General features: G+C 41.5%; 1 protein-coding gene across 2 annotated transcripts in view; it reads right to left on the minus strand.

The window, feature by feature from the left end:
- Positions 1 to 2,229: 2,229 nt before the first annotated feature.
- GAS6 (growth arrest specific 6) overlaps positions 2,230 to 19,153 on the minus strand; it is a 290,215-nt gene continuing 273,291 nt past the window's right edge. The window contains exons 13-15 of one of the 2 annotated variants that reach the window (XM_085622736.1): positions 18,895 to 19,067; positions 16,061 to 16,286; positions 2,230 to 2,809 (exon numbers count right to left, since the gene is read on the minus strand). In XM_085622736.1, coding sequence (XP_085478862.1) covers positions 2,658 to 2,809; positions 16,061 to 16,286; positions 18,895 to 19,067 — 551 coding nt within the window. In that variant the 3' untranslated portion in view covers positions 2,230 to 2,657. The remainder of the gene's footprint in view (positions 2,810 to 16,060; positions 16,287 to 18,894; positions 19,068 to 19,153) is intronic. The other variant, XM_085622737.1, reaches the window with a different exon arrangement.

Genomic DNA, 19,153 nt, shown 5'->3' on the forward strand with positions numbered 1-19,153 from the left:
GGAGACTCTGCAGTTGTAAAGATACAACTAGTAAAATATCTTTGTGAATAGCAAACAATTGTAAACTTACACAAAAGTCTAAGTTTACCTTTGTGAATCAGGTGCAGCATCTATGAAGTTCATGTTGGGGGCCTTCTTCCTTTTGAAGTGCCCTCACCTCTGCTCTGCCCTTCCTCCAGAAAGTAGTCTGTCACAGCAAGAGCAACTTAAAATCTGATAGCCCCACAACACAGGCCATGGGAGTGAAAACAGGTTCACACCTGGTTGTTGGCCACAGTGATATGCTTTTTTATGGTTTAAATCTTTTATTGACATTTCAAACAAACACAAAAGAGCACCAACCAAAGCAAAATAACAGCACCTTGCTCAGTCCCCCGGTAGATATGCTTTTTTAAACGATACCCCAGGACTTCAGCCCTACTCTTTATGATGCTCTCCTCAGCCCCATCTCCTTCCTGATATGTGCCCATGCCCCTTCCAAGTGACCTCTATCTGCATCAAAGAGCACCCTTTGATGTGCACTGTAGAGTCAGGCTCTCCCTTCCTCCAGAGTGTGCGACCTCAAAGGAATGCAGCAAGCAACAAATTTGACTGTGGAGATTTGTCTACCTCCTCATGTTCCTTCAGTTAGCCCTGAGCCTCCCAAAATGGAACCCAGAATCTTCTGTATTGTACCATCCACAGGCACACATACTCCCAGCACATGCATAACACCACTACACACCAAACGGATGGAAGCCAAGGGTGAGTTAAGCACACAGAAACGGAACTATAAATAAGGGAGCCTGTAGGCTGCACTATAATAACACGTAAAAAGGTCTGTTCACTCTTACTGATCGTTACACGGTATGCTGCCACCAATAAGGTCGTGCTGCTTAACTCCTGGTGAAGGCAGTAACCTTTCAAGATTATAAGGGTAGTGCTTTGGGTGCCCCTCCCAGTCCAAAAAGACCTCAATCCGTAAAACAGGCCTATGTCAAGGCGGACACGCATAATCTGTGTTAACCCATGACAACAAAAAACATTATCAGGGATTCAGATATTATTACAATTGTGGCACTCAGTGCAGGGGTACATGTCCATTACTGTGTGAGGGGCTTTTCCATCCAAACAGAAGTGTTGACAATTTCAAGTAAGGGGAAATGATACTGGAGAAGAGACAATAGGTACTGATGATACAAGATACTTTGAGTAACTGAAGGATGTTTGCTAATAATACATCGTCGTAACAGACGAGGCCATGAGGAATTCTCCCTCCTGATTCGGTCTTTGCCTTTTTCTGCAGTGCTGTGTTTCTTTTTTTTTAATTTTTTTTTTTATTTATTTAGTTCTCATATGCGACAAAAATGTAAGAGTCATAATCTAGGGATGATTTGAGAGAAGGCAGTTTGACACCACCACCTAGACTCTTAACCAACCTTCTTCCTTTTTCAGACCAGTAGTTAGAGAGTGACTTGTGGTATCCACCACTATCCTCAGCAACTGGTAGAAAAGTTGTCTTAATCCTTGGACTTTCAAGTATATCCTTCCATAAGTTACATCCCACCCCCATATTATACATTTCTTCAATCAAACACTTAGGAAAAGAAAAAGTGCCCACATTCTTTTCCTCTTTGCTGAGCCCGATTGGCAATCGAGTCTAGCAACATGGCCAGCAGGGGCCTTCCATCCCTCAAACGTGGGTTGTAACTCTGAAATCCATTTCAAACCGATTTCTCTCTGAGATATAACCATCAAGTTAAGGCTAACCCCTTCTCCATCCAGTGTCCCAAAAATAACTAAAGGGAGGCTTACCTTAGTGCTTATACCCATAATTTTAGTCAATACTTCCGACACTTACTGCCAGAAGGACTGGATAGCCGGACACTGAAGAGGTGAACGTCATCCGCATTCTCCATAGCGCACTTCGGACAGTGCCTCTTCTTACCGTCCCCAATCTTTACTAGCTGCTTTGGCGACCAGTACGCCCTCTATAGTGTAAGTGCTGTTGTTTCTTGCTACCACAGTTTAACTGAAGATTGAAAATAATCTTCTGCTACAGACACATAACAGTACTGATGTACTAAGCTAGGACGAATTTCAGAGTTAGAACATGAAATCATTAGCGTAAATGAACAAGGTTTTGCTTAACGTTCCCTCGCAAAACAGATTTATTGCTTCTACAAGTATCCAGACCTTTGTTTGTTGCCTTTTTGGGTCACAGATTACTAATTAAACAAGCTTCAGTTGTACCTCTTAGTTAAAAACATTTTATTTACATATTTGTGCTTTTTCGTTTTGTGAAACGGGAAGCAGAGCTTGGTAATAAAAAGAGTACAGAACACTTTCTCTCAAGATTTGTTGACATTTAACCATACATTCAAACATTTTAGGTATCTCAGCTTTTGACACTTGCAGTCCCAATATCCACTTTATGCACATTATAAAGTAGCTAGATTTCTCTCATAGTTAATATTAGTCTCTTAAACTATTTACAAATATATTACAAACTTCAACCAGAAACATTAATAGGATCATGCTGACAAGGGGAAGATCAGTAGTTCCTAGATAACTTCATTCTTCAACTGGACCATTCACTTAGAACTGGAAGTCTAAATGTCTATCCTCTTTCTTTCAAATATTGTCCATGGAAAGCAAAACAAATCTGGCACAATAGACTATTTCCCTGTTTCGACTGGAGGACATGAGTGGGATGTGATGTCACTATGCTTGTACACAGCATCGTCCAAGTCCAATGCCTTCTCGTTCATCTTGATCGTCATGCAGCCATGATAGAATGCGGTGACTGGGGTGGAAGTGACAGCTACATCTGTAAAAAAAAAAAAAAAAAAGATATATATATTTTTTTTTATTCATTTGATTAAATGCAAGCTCAGAAATATTTGCCGAATAAATACGAAAGTATGTTTGTGTGTTACTGAAACAGCTCTCTGTGACTTTTGGAAAAGCAAGATGATCATTTCTGTTATTTCATATCCTCTAAGAAGACCATACTGTTAATTAATTGCCCCAGGCTTGTTATAGAACTAATGAAAGACCACTAGAATCCTAAGCACTTATCAAGCTCAAACCCAAAGGCAAATGAAAAGCTAACAATTCAAATTCCTTGTCAAAAGACTGATTTTACATTGTTCATCATCCACATACCTGCTCACAGGGTTTTTAGGTGTTTGAGAAAATCATCGAAAATGAAACATTCAGAGCCTGATTCACAAAGATACATTTACACTCCTGTGTCACTTTACTTTTTTTGTATTCATAAACTACGAGTAAATAGCCTGTTTACATCTGAAGAGATTCCACCATAAAGGGGTGGAAAACTCTGCACATAAAAAGATAGTACTTTTATGTCCGGAGAATTATGACTGCAAGTCTCCACAGTCATAAACATACTATTAACTTGTAGTTTGTGAATACAAATAAAATAGTCAACTTACACAAAAGTGTAAGTTTACATTTCTGAATTGGGCCTAAAGACTTCAAAACAGGCCTCATGTCCATACATACTTATTCTAATGACTTTATTCCCTTGTACTGACCAGTTATTCAACTTGCATCTACCCCATTGCTGGTTTATATTATAACTATCTGTAAAGTTCTTAAGTGTCACATACAACTGTAAAGTCTAAGAAACATTTATGATAAAAAGAAAGCTAAAAATATATAAATACCAATAAAAGGATGCTGCAGTTAGCTTTAGTCTTTTGGTATAAATGTTCCATGATTCCTTTAGGTGGTCTGTATCCTTGCAAATACTGACTGTCAGACAACAAAGGGGCTCACAGGGGGTACCACGTTGCTCATCTACATATTGCTGACAAAATTCTCCCAATTCGATTGCGCCAGAAAGTTTCTCCAAGTAGAATTACACAACAATCATGCCTATGCTTAACTTATATGTATGCTGTAGACTAGGAATAACTGGCAGCAAAGCCAAAAACCGTTGTAAAGCCCAAGCCACACTGTTCCTATCAGGGCGATGATATTTTATAACATATTAAGTAGAAAAATCTCTGTTATTACTTAGAACTCTCAAGCTACTACGGAAGTGATAACTCCCTGCGGCAGTATTTTTGTGGGTAGCCTTTTGCTCCAGTTGGCATGGTCTTTGTCTCTGCCCTTCTGCTTTTACCATTAATGCAACATGATGTTTCAAACACCTAAGGGCCAGAAGCATTACATGAGGATGGAGTAGCCATTTTGGTGGAAAATGCAACTTTATACCGACCAAGAGGCTCCTAATTTGGAATATACACAGTCTGTCACTGCTGCAGAGAACAATGATGTTGATGAAACAGGTAGTTGGGCAATGAAGTAACGTGCTGAACTTCTCAGGACCGATGATGAACAAAATCGCTCTGGGTGCATTACGATTAACCGTAGAATCTCAAGAGGTCTCACAGACCAGTATTTGTGAGTACAATTCAACCACAGCTCAGTGGAGGGAATGGAGTAAGTCAAGGTCCCAGCCACCGATGTACACCTGGTGCAGTAAGAACATGGAGTAGTCTGCAGTGATATACATACACAGGTGATAGATCAGCATACAGACACTTTTGCCATCAATTGGTTTTACCTGGTTTGGTTTTATCTGTGCAACACTGACTAAGCCATTAAAAGTGGTGTACAGGAATGTGCCCAAAGTAAGACTTAGGACATATCCTGGAGTCGGATTGCAGCACTGATTGTGCTACTCACTTAAGTAGCCCTTTAAACATCTTTCAGGCCTGCCACTGCCAATGCAGAACCTGTGTGTGCAGTTCTAAAGTACCTTTGCGACCTGTCAAGTTCACTTACTTGCCAGGCCCAAACCTTCCTTTTTATCACATAATGGTCACCCATAAGGTAGGTTGTGGACAAACCATGGACAGGGGACAGTGAATTAAGAAAGTAGAACATGTACTTTTACATTTTACATGTCCTAGTAGTGAAATACACTTGCATTCGTTTTTCACTACTGCAAGGTCTATCTCTCCATAGGTTAACATTTGGATTGCCAAATTACATTTTATAAGTGCAATTTCCAATTGGGAAGATATCGGAAACCCTAATGTGGTGTCCCTGGATTAACACTTTAAAAACACAACTGATGGGGAAGTTAGGGCCCGATTCACAGAACTAACTTAAGACAAAATCCTAAACTTACTACTTTTGGTATTCACAGAAGTTAGGATTTTGTCTTAAGTTTGTCTTAAGACAAACTTAAGACAGACTTAAGACAGTCTTAAGACAGACTTAAGACAAACTTAAGACAAACTTAAGACAGACTTAAGACAAACTTCAGACAGACTTAAGTTTGGATTTTGTCTTAAGTTTGTCTTAAGTCTGTCTTAGGTCTGTCTTAAGTTTGTCTTAAGACAAACTTAAGACAAAATCCTAACTTCTGCGAATACCAAAAGTAGTAAGTTTAGGATTTTGTCTTAAGTTAGTTCTGTGAATCGGCCCCTTTGTTTTTAAACAGCAGTTCTGAAAATGCTACTTTCAGAAAGTTGGTATTTCTTTACTTAAACCATTTGGTGCCTTCTGCCTGCCTCTGGAATACACGTCTGGTAGTGGGTGACCGCTGGCTTCCTGCATTCCCTCTAGACAGACACCCACAAAGGAAGGGTAGGTGTGACTGAATAGTCGTCTGCATGTTGATGGGTCATCCTGACCAGGATGGGAGGGAGGAGCTGACACTTTACACCTAAAAGGGCTGTGTCCTGTCCTTACATAAAGGATTGCATACCCTCCCGGAGTGAGTCTGAAACCAGGGCAGGAAAAGCAGGGTCTTGTGCACTTCAAAGCATCTATTTAAATTCTCCCTACTTCAAAGGCCCAACTGGGTACAAGTACGGGATTTCAGACACCACCAAAAGAGAATATGCCTGGAACTAAGGACATACTACCTGAAAGAAAGACTGATGTGCTGCCAGGAGGGACTGCCACTTTGCTGAACTGCTTTGCTGAGTTGGCCTGCTGCCTGCTTCTTCTTGCCTGACAGTGAGAAGGACTAGACCGGTATCTTACATCTCAGAACCCAGGTACTCTCCAAGGGATTGTCGGTGCGCCTCTTGTTTAAGTCTCAGGGATATCAAAGACTTCACTTTCATCTTCAACTCAGCACCTGGACTTTACCAACTGTAAGTTTTGCTCTGCCAAGTGGTGCCAATCCAGTCCAGGGCCCTTGGATGGGAGTTTAAAATGCAGCATCTGTCAACACCTGTGCATGGATGCCGTTGCACCGATTGGAACCATAGCTTGGGAACCAACGCATCACCGCCACTGTGTGGAAAACATTGACGCAGCGCCCCTCTAGCGCAGTTTATCGTAGAACATCGCATCTGGATCCGCTGCACTTGGAACTGTCGTTTCACCGCAGTTGTGGCCAGAAATCGACAAGGGTTAAGGAGCTTTTGCTTAGTGGACCCTGCATGGGTCTTGTAGCTGGCTTGCGCTCCATCAGGGGTAGCTTGAACTCTTGACTTTGTTCTGGCCCAGCGCGACCAATTAACTCTTTGAGTGCTATTTGCTTCTAAGGGCTATTTTTGCATTCGATCTTTAGAAATGCATAACTCGAATTCTACTGATTGGATTTTTGTTGTTTTGGTCTTGTTTTATTTATAAAAATATTCCCTATTTTTCTAAACTAGTTTGGTGTCTTTTGGTGGTATTTTCACTGTTACTATGTGTGCACATTGCCTCTTAAGTTAAGCCTGACTGCCCTGTGCCAAGCTACCACAGAGTGAGCACAGGTTCATTTAGGGTGCGTATCTGACTAACCCTGACTAGGATTGTGGTCCCTACATGGACAGGGTGCATACCTCTACCAAATAGAGACCCAATTTCTAACAGTATGCATTTGATACAGTGAGTCAGTTTCCTTCTACACAGGTTCCTCTGTCACAAGGACAAAAGCCAGGGTGTGGGTATGTTGCAGATGCTTGCTTAGATAAGAGTCCAAGTGAGATTAAAACATTTTCTTCATCCCTTAGGTGTCTAATTGTGGGACCTTTGCTCTTTTTTTTGTGTATCTCACTCCTTTGACTAAGGTTACTGAGAGTGCAGATAAAACTACAGTTGTATGCTAATGAATCCCAACTATATTTCAAAAGAATGGCCCAATGGTGGGTCCACAGAGCTGGATTAGTGTCTCAAATATGTTCAAGAACAAATTTAACAGAACTGGATGATGATCAATAAACCCAAGACATTTTTGTCACCACAAGGTCCATAGACAACAGATGATATCTCACTGTCGACCTATTCTTGGAGAAGTGTGACTCCTCTCCTAACCATCAAATATATTATGTCGCCAAATCTCGCTGCTTCAGTTAACAGTTATAAAGGTATTCCAATACATCGCACATAGAGTGCAAACTGGTTGCTGGATTACAACAGCAATCTTTACATACTATTTCCTAAAAAATACATCAGCAACCTGTGTGTGTGTGAAAAATGTTGGAGTTTGGTTGGTTGACTGTAACTTGGAGAAGTAGCAACAGGGTAGATTACACTGATTGCCATCTAAGGAATTACCATGTTTTCAAGTTAATGGACTTGTGCATTAAAATACTTACTATGCTTAGGCCTAGCTCACTCAGCTAGAGCCTCATTATCTCCACAAAAGTGACCTGGGAATGAAGTTGCTAAATCCTTTTGTTACTTGAAAAAGCTGAAGGATGGAATAAATGAAGTTTGTAGTCTTTGGTCTGTTAATATATAGTAAGATTCCACACAAACATTCTGGGCCATCTTTCAGACTGGGTCTTTAGAGAGATGTTGAAACAATATCTTTTCACTATGTAACCAATCCTAAAAGTTTGGACCAGCGCCAAGATTTATTTCAAGGATGTGTATATTCATTATCATACTTACTCCCTCTCATCCAAGGAAATGGGCACAACGTTTCATCACCTCTATCATCATTCTACCTGAACTTTGTGGGTTTCATTTGTTAATGAGGGTGATCAGCTCCTGGTTTCCTCTCCATGTAAAACCATTCCCCATTTTAATGTGGCCTAAATTTGTACTGTAAATGTTGCTGCACATTGCTGAAATCTAAACTGCTGATCGAACTCATTAGATCTTTTTTTATCTCTGGGTCGACAGCCATCAACCTCTTGTTTACTCCTAGTATGTCCATCTCACCTTCTGCGTAGCTACATCTGTGAAGTAGACCCTCCATTGCAATAAACTTCATTTTAGTGTTTTGTGTTGTATGGTGTGTGGTAGGTGCTTACCAATGCTGAATCTCCTTGGGCACTCCAATAGCCTAGCTCATTTCATGTTTTTGGACATATACATTTCTCAGTCTCTTTTGGGTTTCAGTGATTAGTACGCCTCTGAGGAAGCTTCATATTTGTTGATTTCCAGCTGATAAGGGTTTTGGCTTTCACAGTCCCTTATCGGCTGAAAATCAAAAGAGAAGAAGCTTTCTCAGAGTAATAATAATCAATACATATTTAAATTTTCCCAAAGCAATTCTTACATGAATCACTTATTATATATTAAATAGTTTAGGGAATAGTATCAGCTGGCTCTGTAAGCATCTGGGATGTACAGTGTACTTCAGGTGAGCCAAAAGATTGGGATTTGCTTAGAAGTGAAGTGTCTGACAGAACTACAGGATCAAGTTGGTAATCAAAGGGTCAGTCTAGCACAAACTCTGTTTTGTATGATGGGTGTTACTGAGCCTCAGTAACTGAATGGTTTTTGAAGAGCAAGCTGGAATTTAATAATGCATTCATTTATTTGAAAAATGAAAACAGGCCTATTGGACCAGGCCAAAGGATCAGAACCAAATACCATGATATAGGTCTTGCTGCTGTTCAGTCTGAGAAAAGTATTAGCTTTCCACATTTGAACATCTGCTAGTCAGCAACCTAAATGGCAGGATAAGCCTGAAAAAAATTGTGTAATTGAATTATAGAAGCAGTTGTGTATCAACGGCAGAGGATAGAGCCTTGAATCCAAACCTAAAGATTACCTCTCCCGGGGGTTATACATAGATATTGAAAAGGATGGGCGGATGAGTAAACCATTTATTATTTTGTGAACTCAAGGGGGATTTTGAAACTTCACTGTTGCAATTAGGTCTAGCATTTAGAAATACAAACATAAGATTACTAAATAAAGCATCTTGTGTTTTGTAGGTGAGGATCACTCATGACTGGATACGTAAGAAAGCAGTTTGTCCATCTTCATCAGTTTACAGGATCTCAGTGAAGAAGGAGCTCTAGGACAGTGAAGCTATCTGTATCTCGATACTAACACATAATGACCAGATCAAAGAAGGGATATGAAGAATTAATAAAAAAGTGGAGAAATGGATATTAAATCAAATGCATGGCCTCATCTTTGCGTAGGGCAAGACCCGGTTGTGACCAATTTTTCAAAGGATTCCAACCAGGGCTTTTGTTAGGCAATAAAGGTGGGATCCATGTAATCGTATCTTGAAGTCACTGGATGGTTTTGCAGGAGCATGAATAGAAACAGAAAGGGAAGCAATGAGTCTGCATCTGCAAGCTGTACTGACAGCCATTCTACATTTCAGGTAGGTAATAAAAGGCTTAACTTCTTTCTAGGGTGTCTGCCACCTGACTGACTCTGCTTGTTGAGCGTGTCCCTTTTCATCCCTCATTTCGGTCTTTGTATTCTTACCAATCACTCAGCAAATTGCAGAAGCATAGTCGAAACTTTGAAACACTCACTCCAGTGGGTACAAAAACGTTTAACACCTTGTCTGTTAGAACTAGGAACCAAAAAGGAACCATAATGCTCATTATCAATATGTGTTGCCATCACCCTGTTTTGTGAGTCTTAGTCCACACACAATATTTACTAACACTTTACTGAATATATTCTGCATAAAACAGACAAGTGCAACCATACTTACTCCTTACAGACATCCCTTTCGACGCATGCATTTCCCAGAACTGCTGATCTCATAACATACTTATTTTTATAGTTAAGGTCCTATTACCATACAATAGAGAATGGGGAATAAACTACACCTGCCCCAGTTGGCTTCATATATGAAGAGCCTGGTTACAAAAGTCCTGTGTTCTTAAATGTTGTCTGAATCACTGCAGAGAGTTGCCCTTATGCAACCTCTGTGGTCCTACAGCTAGTCATTCCTTATCTTATGGAGCGTTTTGCAAGTAGTCAGCTTGCACTGAACATGAAATCTAGAGACAAGGAACACCTCACTCAATATTATCAGCTACCTTCTACACTAGCTTCGGTCTAAGCAGCAGTTCAAGAGGAAATACCAAGCAGGTCGGTGTTGTAATTTGAGGTCATGGGTTGTCGAGAGTCATCACAATCTCTTTAACATAATGAGATAATAATTTTGTCTAAATTTCAGATGCCATTTCAGAGTGCATCTTGAGACTGCAAAGAATTGGCATTCCAAGGTATTAAACCTTCCACAAAGACTGAGGGCCTAAATATGACTTTGGTGGTGTTGAAGTGGACTGCCACACCAGTGCCCCGCTCCAAGAAGGACAAAGTCGACCGCCGCCCTACAGATTCCGAATTATGTTGAGGGCTGGCGGGGGCACGGGCAGCGTGGTGGTCCCGTGGCAGTGCAGTACAAAGGCTCATATGTGAGCCTTAAAAGTGCACTGCCGCAGAACCGCCAATGCAGCAGAACCGCCAATGCACGTTCCTGCACGGCATGGACTGTGCAGTCCATGCTGTGCAAGCACAAGGGGTGTATATACACAGGGGGGCACAATATGTGCACCCCCTGCATGCATCCCCATGCACGTGGCAAGAGGGGGCCATTTAGGGCCCCCTTTGTTTCCTCACTGCCAGCAGTTTCAGCGCATAAGAACTGCCATGAGACTGCTGGCAGTTAGAAAACTCGTAATAAGCTGGGCAGTGCAGCAATGGCACCACCAAGCATTTTGCGGTCTCATGACTGTTGTGCCAAAGCCAGGGATTGTGGATCCCTGGCGGTTGCGACAGTCCCTGGAGGTCCGACCGCCGTACTCGTAATATGGCAGTCGGACCGCGGGTGCAGCGGTTCCAGACAGCCATAAAACCTCCATCATGGGTTTAGCTGTCCGCCAAACTCATAATTAGGCCCAGAGTATCTCTTATTATAAGCAGGGCCGTTCTGGACATAGCAGGCATTGGGCATTTTCCTGGGAGGCTGAGAGGGTCGGGCTGGTTTTGCAGCAGTGGGGGTGGTTTTGCAGCAGTGCTGCATTATAGGCCCTCAGTAACAAAAGCAGCAGTCGTGGTTTAAATGTGAAATCACCTCCCCACCCACGTGCTGGTCTGACAAAATTGCAAGGGCTGCTTTGCGTTCTCAATCTGGCCCTGATTAAAAGAAGCTTAATCACCAGCTGACTATACAGAGCTGAGTCTGTGGCCTAACAGACAGTCCTGTTGTGCCCGGATTCAACACCAACCAATTCTGCTCGATCCACAGGAACAACTCCATACAACTGGATATGGACAACAGCTTGGTCCTTAATTTGCCAGAAAGAGTGACAAAGATGACACGTGCTAGCAAGATCACATAAATGGATAATGCCAGGGGATACAACAACCTTCACAATGAAGAGGGGTGCCTAAAACAGACATGGGAAACTAGGATCATCTGCTGAGGCCTGACAATACTTTTAGCAAGGTTGATGACACAGCAGCATTATGCTATCAATCCTACTGATGGCTGACCCATGCTCCAATGCATGGAGGGTAGATATCTGCTCTGACATACCTGGGCATCATGAGATCAACACACATGAAAATCTTGAAAGTCAGATTGTGTGGTGTCCAAAGAAGCATATGACCTCAACAGAAATCCTGAGTGGCTTTATTAAATAACTTCTACAAAATGTTCCCAAAAATGGAAGAATGGAGATGAGGACTTCTCAGAAAGCAAAAACTGATGGTCCTGGTTTCTTCTCCAGTGATTGAGGCTGGATCCCTTTTATCAGCCGCTGGCATAGCTCCCTCACAGAGGGTCCCAGGAGAAGATTATCAGTGTGAAAACCACTCCAGCCATTTGCCAAGTCTCCTTTGGGAACTAAGTCAAACAGGAATAGGATCCTTTTGAGAGAAGCTGCATTATTTTTAACAATAGAAATATAGTTCACTGTTAAACGTTCTGCATTGGGAATAATCGCCTCCGCTGTCAACTCCATATCTGTATTGCAGCACAACACATTATATCAATTAACTTCATGTACACCGTTTTTGCCTTTGCAAATCTTTGGTGTGTGATAGTGGGGATTATAAGAGGTGTGTGCGTGGTGGGTATGTGTGTCGAGATTTAATGCATGTGTGCTTGTGGGTTAGTGTTTTTCTTGTGCTTTTTTATCTGACATTGCATGTATCTGATGCAGTATCCATGACTGTGTGAAAGATTGTGCAGATGCTTTGGACCGTGACAATAAAAAACAAGCACTGGCAAAGCCAATAGGTTTACCCTTTGTGACCTACTGCCTTTGCCAATGGCTTTATATGGGTTGGATAGGCGAAGCGTGAGCAAACCCTGATAGGACTGGTCGGCCCATGTGCGAAACGTAGTAGCCATAGGTTCACTGGAAAGGGCTACAGTGTGACAACTCAAGCATGCTGAACCCAGATCTGCAGTCATAGAATGTATGCTTTCAGAACATGCCCAGGCACGCACATCAGGGTTACTGAAGAGTAAGCTACAAACAAATTACAGACCTGGTAGATGGGCTGTGTAATATACTGTTTATATGCTCATGTCCTTCAAATGGTTGGTAAAAAAGAAATGTCGTACTGCCCGGCAAAACTGTATAATTTTCCCATAATATCCCTGCATATCGGGATCCATGTTAGATGATTTTGCTCTCTGCTTACAACCAATTACTTTTTAGCTCGCAGCCTCTTCTCTAAAGAATTGTGCGCTCTTCAGAAATGTACAGTAGGAGGTACTTACCCTGTAATGTAAACAATAACAAGTTTTCTGTGTCAAGAGAAGTTCTGCAGTGCATGCATTCACGGAGGAAAATGTTACTTCTACAGGGTGGTTAATGTTTTGGCTTAACGTGTGTGTCCTATATCAGGGGTAACAGCTCGGTCCCAGATAACATCATGACATATGACAACAGTAGACTGATTAACGGCTCACACCGATCTCTTCATAATCAAATAAATGATGAGTGCGGGAAATATAGTGTGTTTTGCTTTCTTTTTGCTCTTTTTATATTGCGTGATATCGACCCAAAGGTATTGGATTGCTTTGCATAAGCACCAATTAAATTACACAAGGACACAATCATTTTTGGTGGGCACAGAAGATTAAGTGATTTGCCCATAATCACAGGGTGTTGAGCATATCCTGAATACGCGAATACGGTTCCCTAGCTCTAAAGTCAGCAGCTCTGCCTGTTACGCCACATCCTCTCCCTTCTTCTACACCCCTCCCCACAAACCACCCCAACCACCCAGTCTGATACTCCCTCCCTTCACCTCGACTCGTTTTGTTTACCCTATACTCTGTTGGCCATGAATACAAGGTTTTATTGCAAAAAAGTTTTATGCTTTTTGTTTGCAAGATTGCTGGTGAGAGACAGCATTGCTTTTCTGCTCGCTCTTATTGTATTTATTTACGTTGCTTAATGTGTATATTATAACTAAAATAATCTCGTTGCCCTTGGCACTAGCCTCCAAGCTTGTTGCAACTGTCGCTTGCTTTGGCCGTTTCCTCCTTCTTTGTTGCTGCTTGCCACTACAGTGGTTGCTGTTTGCCCCACTATTGCTGTAGCTTGCCCAGGTGTTTGTTGCTCATTCTATGTTGTTGCAGCAGGGACTGTTCTACCCACCCATCTCCCCCTCTCATTGCTTACATTACTCTGAGTAGCAACCTAACAAGAGCTCCTTTTTATCCGCCTTGGAAGAATGAGACGCCAGGTCGGGACGTATGCCCTTTTACAATTCACACATTTGTGCAACATACACCCCCGGTTTCTTGGGCCCTTTTCTAGCTGCAAGGCCTATTTATATATTCCCGGGTTGACAGGTAAATCCAAGAGCCACTGGCCAAAGAACAACTGAAATTAAAGAAATATTAAATGAGAGCTGAAAGATTTCACACAGGGTTCGGCCATTTGAAGCAACCTTTACACTCTAAAATAAAACACAACATATTCCTCCTGCGCAGACCTTACTATCAAGCCTAGGGGCTTGGTAGAGTTTCAGACAAGTGTTGTTAGCAACTTAAATGCCTTTTGGATCAGCCCAGGAAGGATGAAAGGTGGGTTGGTCCTACTGACCAGTTGAGAAAGAGCTGGTGAGCCCTGCATAGAATGCACAGCTGGAGGAGTCCGAAAGACGGTGCAGCCACCACAGGGTTTTCACAATGTGTGTACACAAATTATGCCACTTTCACCATCAGTTCTAGGGTGTGACAGCACTTTGAATGTGTACTATTAGCAACCTAAATGGAGCACCTTTTTATTGGCTTTGGAAGGATGAGAGGCCAGGTTGGAGCTTGAACCCTGTTGGGAAAGAGCGTGGGCGCCGTGTGCAGAACGTTCTACTGGAGAAAGGCAGGATGCAGGCACCACGGACAGTCTTAATGTGTGTGCACGAATCAAGCTATCTAGTGGTGGGAGGTAGACATCTTTCTTTAGTGCCTAGCTGACAGTTGTAGGCTACGCTAATAGGCCTTTGTGCAGACCTTGCAGTCAGTCCTAGGGCTTGGTAGCAATTCAAATGCATGATATTAGAAACTTAAAAAGCGCTTCCTTTTTTCGCTCTCAGAGTGGTGAAAGGTCGAGTTGGTTCCCGTGCCATTCAGATTTCATATATTCCTGTAGCCCATACACACTGCTTTGAGCGGTCCTGTCCTAGCTCCAAGCCCTAGCCCTGCCTCTTCCAGTGGTCCTGGAACAATTATCGGAGTTGGGGTGCTGCCATTAATGTTACATCACTGAAGTCGAAGGTATTATGAAAAATTCAAGCATCACACAAAAAGTGTTGCAAATTAGGTAGCGCACTGTCATTTACAGACTGCACGTTTTTTTCCAGAAATGGCCACTAAAATTACAATAGCATTTCCAATGCATAGCTGACAGTTGTACATTATGTTAATAACGTATTAACCAGAGCTTGATGTCAATCACATCACATCCCACCTGAGGAAGCTCCACTGGCTCCCAGTCCAGAAGAGATGCAAGTTCAAGATGTTGATCCATACCTACAAAGCCCTCCACAACGAAGGACCTGCCTACATCAACCAGCACCTTATTTCACCATCTCACCAGATACCTGCGATTCACCGCCCTGTTCCTCGCAACCACTTCCAGAATCCGCTGTAGCAGGCACGGAATCTGTTCCTTCTCCCGGCTGGTGTCCATGACCTGGAATGATCTTCCCCTGCACCTGAGATCCCCCCCATCGCTGCTTCAGTTCAGGAAAGGATTCAAGACCTGGTTGTTCAATTGACAAGTCTCTCTGGAAGCCACCTCCTCCCCCAGCACCTTGAGACCCTCCTGGGTGATTTGCCGTGGTTAACAAATGATTGATTGATGTACATACATGAACATGGGGACACTGTAGGTAAGTGGGTTTCTGTCACAGTAACCCCCCCACTTTTCACCAAATTTCTGATGCACTTTGACTTGATGTGCCCTGGGTCCCTGCCAATCAGGATGCCAGGGCCTGTGTTCTTTCCCAAAACTGTACCTTTGTACCACCAATTGGCAACACTCTGGCCACATGTCAGTACCTTGTAAAAGGTACCATAGGTACCAATGGTACTGTGACCAGGGAAGGCCTCTAAGGGCGCATCACATATTGGGCCACCCTTAGAGGTCCTGTACCTTAACACACAATCACTGCCATTCTGGCTGCGTGTTTTGGTGGACAGAAAAGTGAAGAGTCCACATGGCACACATACCCATGTGCCATGCCTGCAAACCGCTGCCTATGGTATAGGTAAGACACCCCTCTATCTAAGGAAAGACCTAACTACTGCATAAAGAACTAGAAAAAGAAATTTCTTAAGCACATGCACCAACCCCATAAATATCCAACTCAGGAACTTATTTTTTATGGATTCAGTTTTTTCTCGAATATTGACAATTACCTGGCAGGCCTCCTAAGTAGGTCTTCACACCCCGCTGCAGATGTTCATTTAGAAGTTTAAGGCTTGCTTCCAGCTGAATGTTGTTTACTTCACTGTGCCCAGCAATCCCATCCACAGTCAGTACAATGTCATGTTTGTTTACGAAGAGTGCCAGAGAGTGATCATTATCACAAACGTTAACCTCCAAGCTGGTCACAGTTGTGTTCTCTATGGCGAGTAGTATCAGCTGAAAAGAAAACAAAAATAAATACTTTCAAACTCTTTGTAGGGAAGCGTTTTTCTTTAAACATATTTGCATAAATAAGTCAATAAATCTTCCAGAATCAGTTGGATTTTTTTTGTATTGTTTGAAATGCTATCTATCTATCTATCTTACCTATCAATAAACACACACCTCACAAACAGTTAAAGTGGAATTATGGTTAAAAAACAAAACCTAAAAGCCACTGAAATTCCCCAGTCGTGGATAGATTTGCAATCCTTAGCTCGAACAACATCCATACAATCTATAACTCAAATACCAAATGCAATACTCATGACCTTTCCCTGGATGTGACATATGCAGCTACAATGGTTGTTATAAATAATGTTACGGATGAGATGACATATTACATCACCTTTAACACTATGTATAATACAACTAATAAAGTTGAATTATTTATTGTGTTGAGTGTTATTATTTATTTACATTGTACTTGCAGGTGCTGCTACTTATGTAGTTACAGAGGATATCAATTTATTTGCACTCTCTCCACATAGTTTTATTCTGGTCTGCAATTCTTTCTTGTACTTTTTCTCCCCCTTTTCAGTTGTTCATCAAATAATTGTGCAATCTCGCATACAGTATTTTGTAAAACTGCTACAGAAATTCTACAAAACAACTTATTTACAAAGCCTGAGACACAGACTTTAAGATGATAGTCACCGGACCCACACAGGCTCACCAGTTCAATTTTTCACCAAATTATTTGCTGGCCTGTTAATGGCTTGAATATACCCATAGAAGCTGCGCAGATGCATGCATTTACAACTAATTGTAGATCCCAGACGGTCCACCCTCCCCAGACAATGAAGCTACTACTTAAAAAAGAATTACACTACAAGTGATTTCCATGCAAATCGGTCTTACGCTGTAATTTATTGTGATGTAATTCTGATTATTAGAATGGAGGACCAGTGCCAGAGCATGACTTTGGACTGTTCAAATTGCTGACACAATAACAAGTTTTAGGTCTCAATCTTCAACCTGAGGATTGGGAGCCAGTCTCAATCTGCTACTGTCAATCTTTAACCTGTGGTGAGGTTTGGGAACTAAAGTCAGATGCTGCGCCAACAATTTTCTCTCCTGTGAAGATTTATATTGTCAAGTCTTGCTACACAGAGCTACAAGTGCAGGCCCAAACAGTCAAAACGAAAAAATAGAATATAAGAACGCAGAAGTTTAATGACTCACTTAATAAACTGCTACTTAAGAACAATACGTAAATTGCAATGATATGGTGCTGGTACAGGTAAAAAAAAGATCGTAAGCTACTTAAAACCAAAGAGATTGTTTGAATTTGCATAATGGACATCAACGTATAAAATATTAACTGGGACTAAAATGGGTTCTGGGCTTTGGCAGAAGAAGGATGTTAAAGAATGCAGACAACAGCAGATCTCGGAGTCCCAACAGAAACAATTAATATGAAGGGATTTTCTGTCCTCATTGACGAAGTGTGGAGCCATTGGCCATTAGTTATAAAATAAAAAACTAAAAGGGAAGTTGTAAAAATCTACAGGTATTTAGAGACAATTACTCTATGACTGAGACCCATTCTTTAAAGGATGTTGAGATAAAAGCAACCCAGGCCTGTTTTGGCCTGAAGTGATTTAACCATCAAAAAAGGAGGTTTCTCGCTGTGGATACTCAGGAGGAAGACGACTCTCTGGAGAGCAACGGGGATATTGTGGAGAACAAACGCGCCATTGTTTTTGGTACTATTATTTGTATGCCTTGCTGTAGCGACACATCAATTTTAAAATCAATAAAATGTGCTGTAAAAACAAAAAACGGGTGTTTGTCATACATACACTGCTCATGACCTTATCATTACACTTTTGATGTATGCCATAACTTGCATAATAAATTCTAAGAATGACTGCCTAACATCACTAAATGTTCTCTATGAAAAGTGTTGGTCCGGTGCATTTCAACTGCACTGTAATATTTTCTGCATTTATAGGTGACTCTTGTACACACAAATTAAATTGTGCTATTACCTATTATTGGAAATACAACAGCCACAGAAAAGTCAAAATAAGGGAACCCTACATTAGGCACCATTGAGAAAGATCTGAACTTGTGTCAAAACCTTTTGTCAAACGTAAGAAACACATTTTGGGAATTATTTCTGCCTGACTTTGTAGGTTGTGTACCTTCACTATTTAACTTTACTGCATGATCTCACTTTCTGCCCAGCACTACAAGTACCAAGGCAGAGCTAACCGTAATTAATCGGTATGTGCCTGTAAATCATTCAATTCATTTAAATTGCAGAAGCTATGCTTAAGTGTGTATCAAAGAATGTGCAACAGTTTTAACTGTATAATCACAAATGATTAGCAATTTATCTTGTATATATCTATGTTACATTGTGACTGGGTTTAGCATTCTTTGCAATGTTATAGGAGACGTGTGATTTCACACAAGAACTTTAAATTTTAATGATTTCTAAATCCTTTTTTAGCGTGTTGGTTTTATGTAATATGGTTTGTGTAAGCAACACTAAACAATAGAATTAAAAGAAAATTCAGAATGTAGAGAGACAAATTTATAGGAAAATTGTATGTACCTGTTGCTTTGTTTTTGTTGAAGAATGATAATCGATGAGCGAGAGTGACAGGGGCACCACCTTGTCATCGTTGACCAATGCAAATAAAACACCAGTATCGACGGCAGGACGAATTTCAGCAGTGAGCGCTACTGTCCAGTCTTTGTCAGCTTGCTCTTCACCAGATGAAGCTGCTATTAAAGTAAAAGAGAGCATCCGTGTTAGAAAGCATTGGAGAATAGCATGATTTGTACAATTACTAATTTTTTTAACCTGTCGT

This window comes from Triturus cristatus, chromosome 8 (genome assembly GCF_964204655.1).
Source record: "Triturus cristatus chromosome 8, aTriCri1.1, whole genome shotgun sequence".
NCBI classification, from domain to species: domain Eukaryota; kingdom Metazoa; phylum Chordata; class Amphibia; order Caudata; family Salamandridae; genus Triturus; species Triturus cristatus.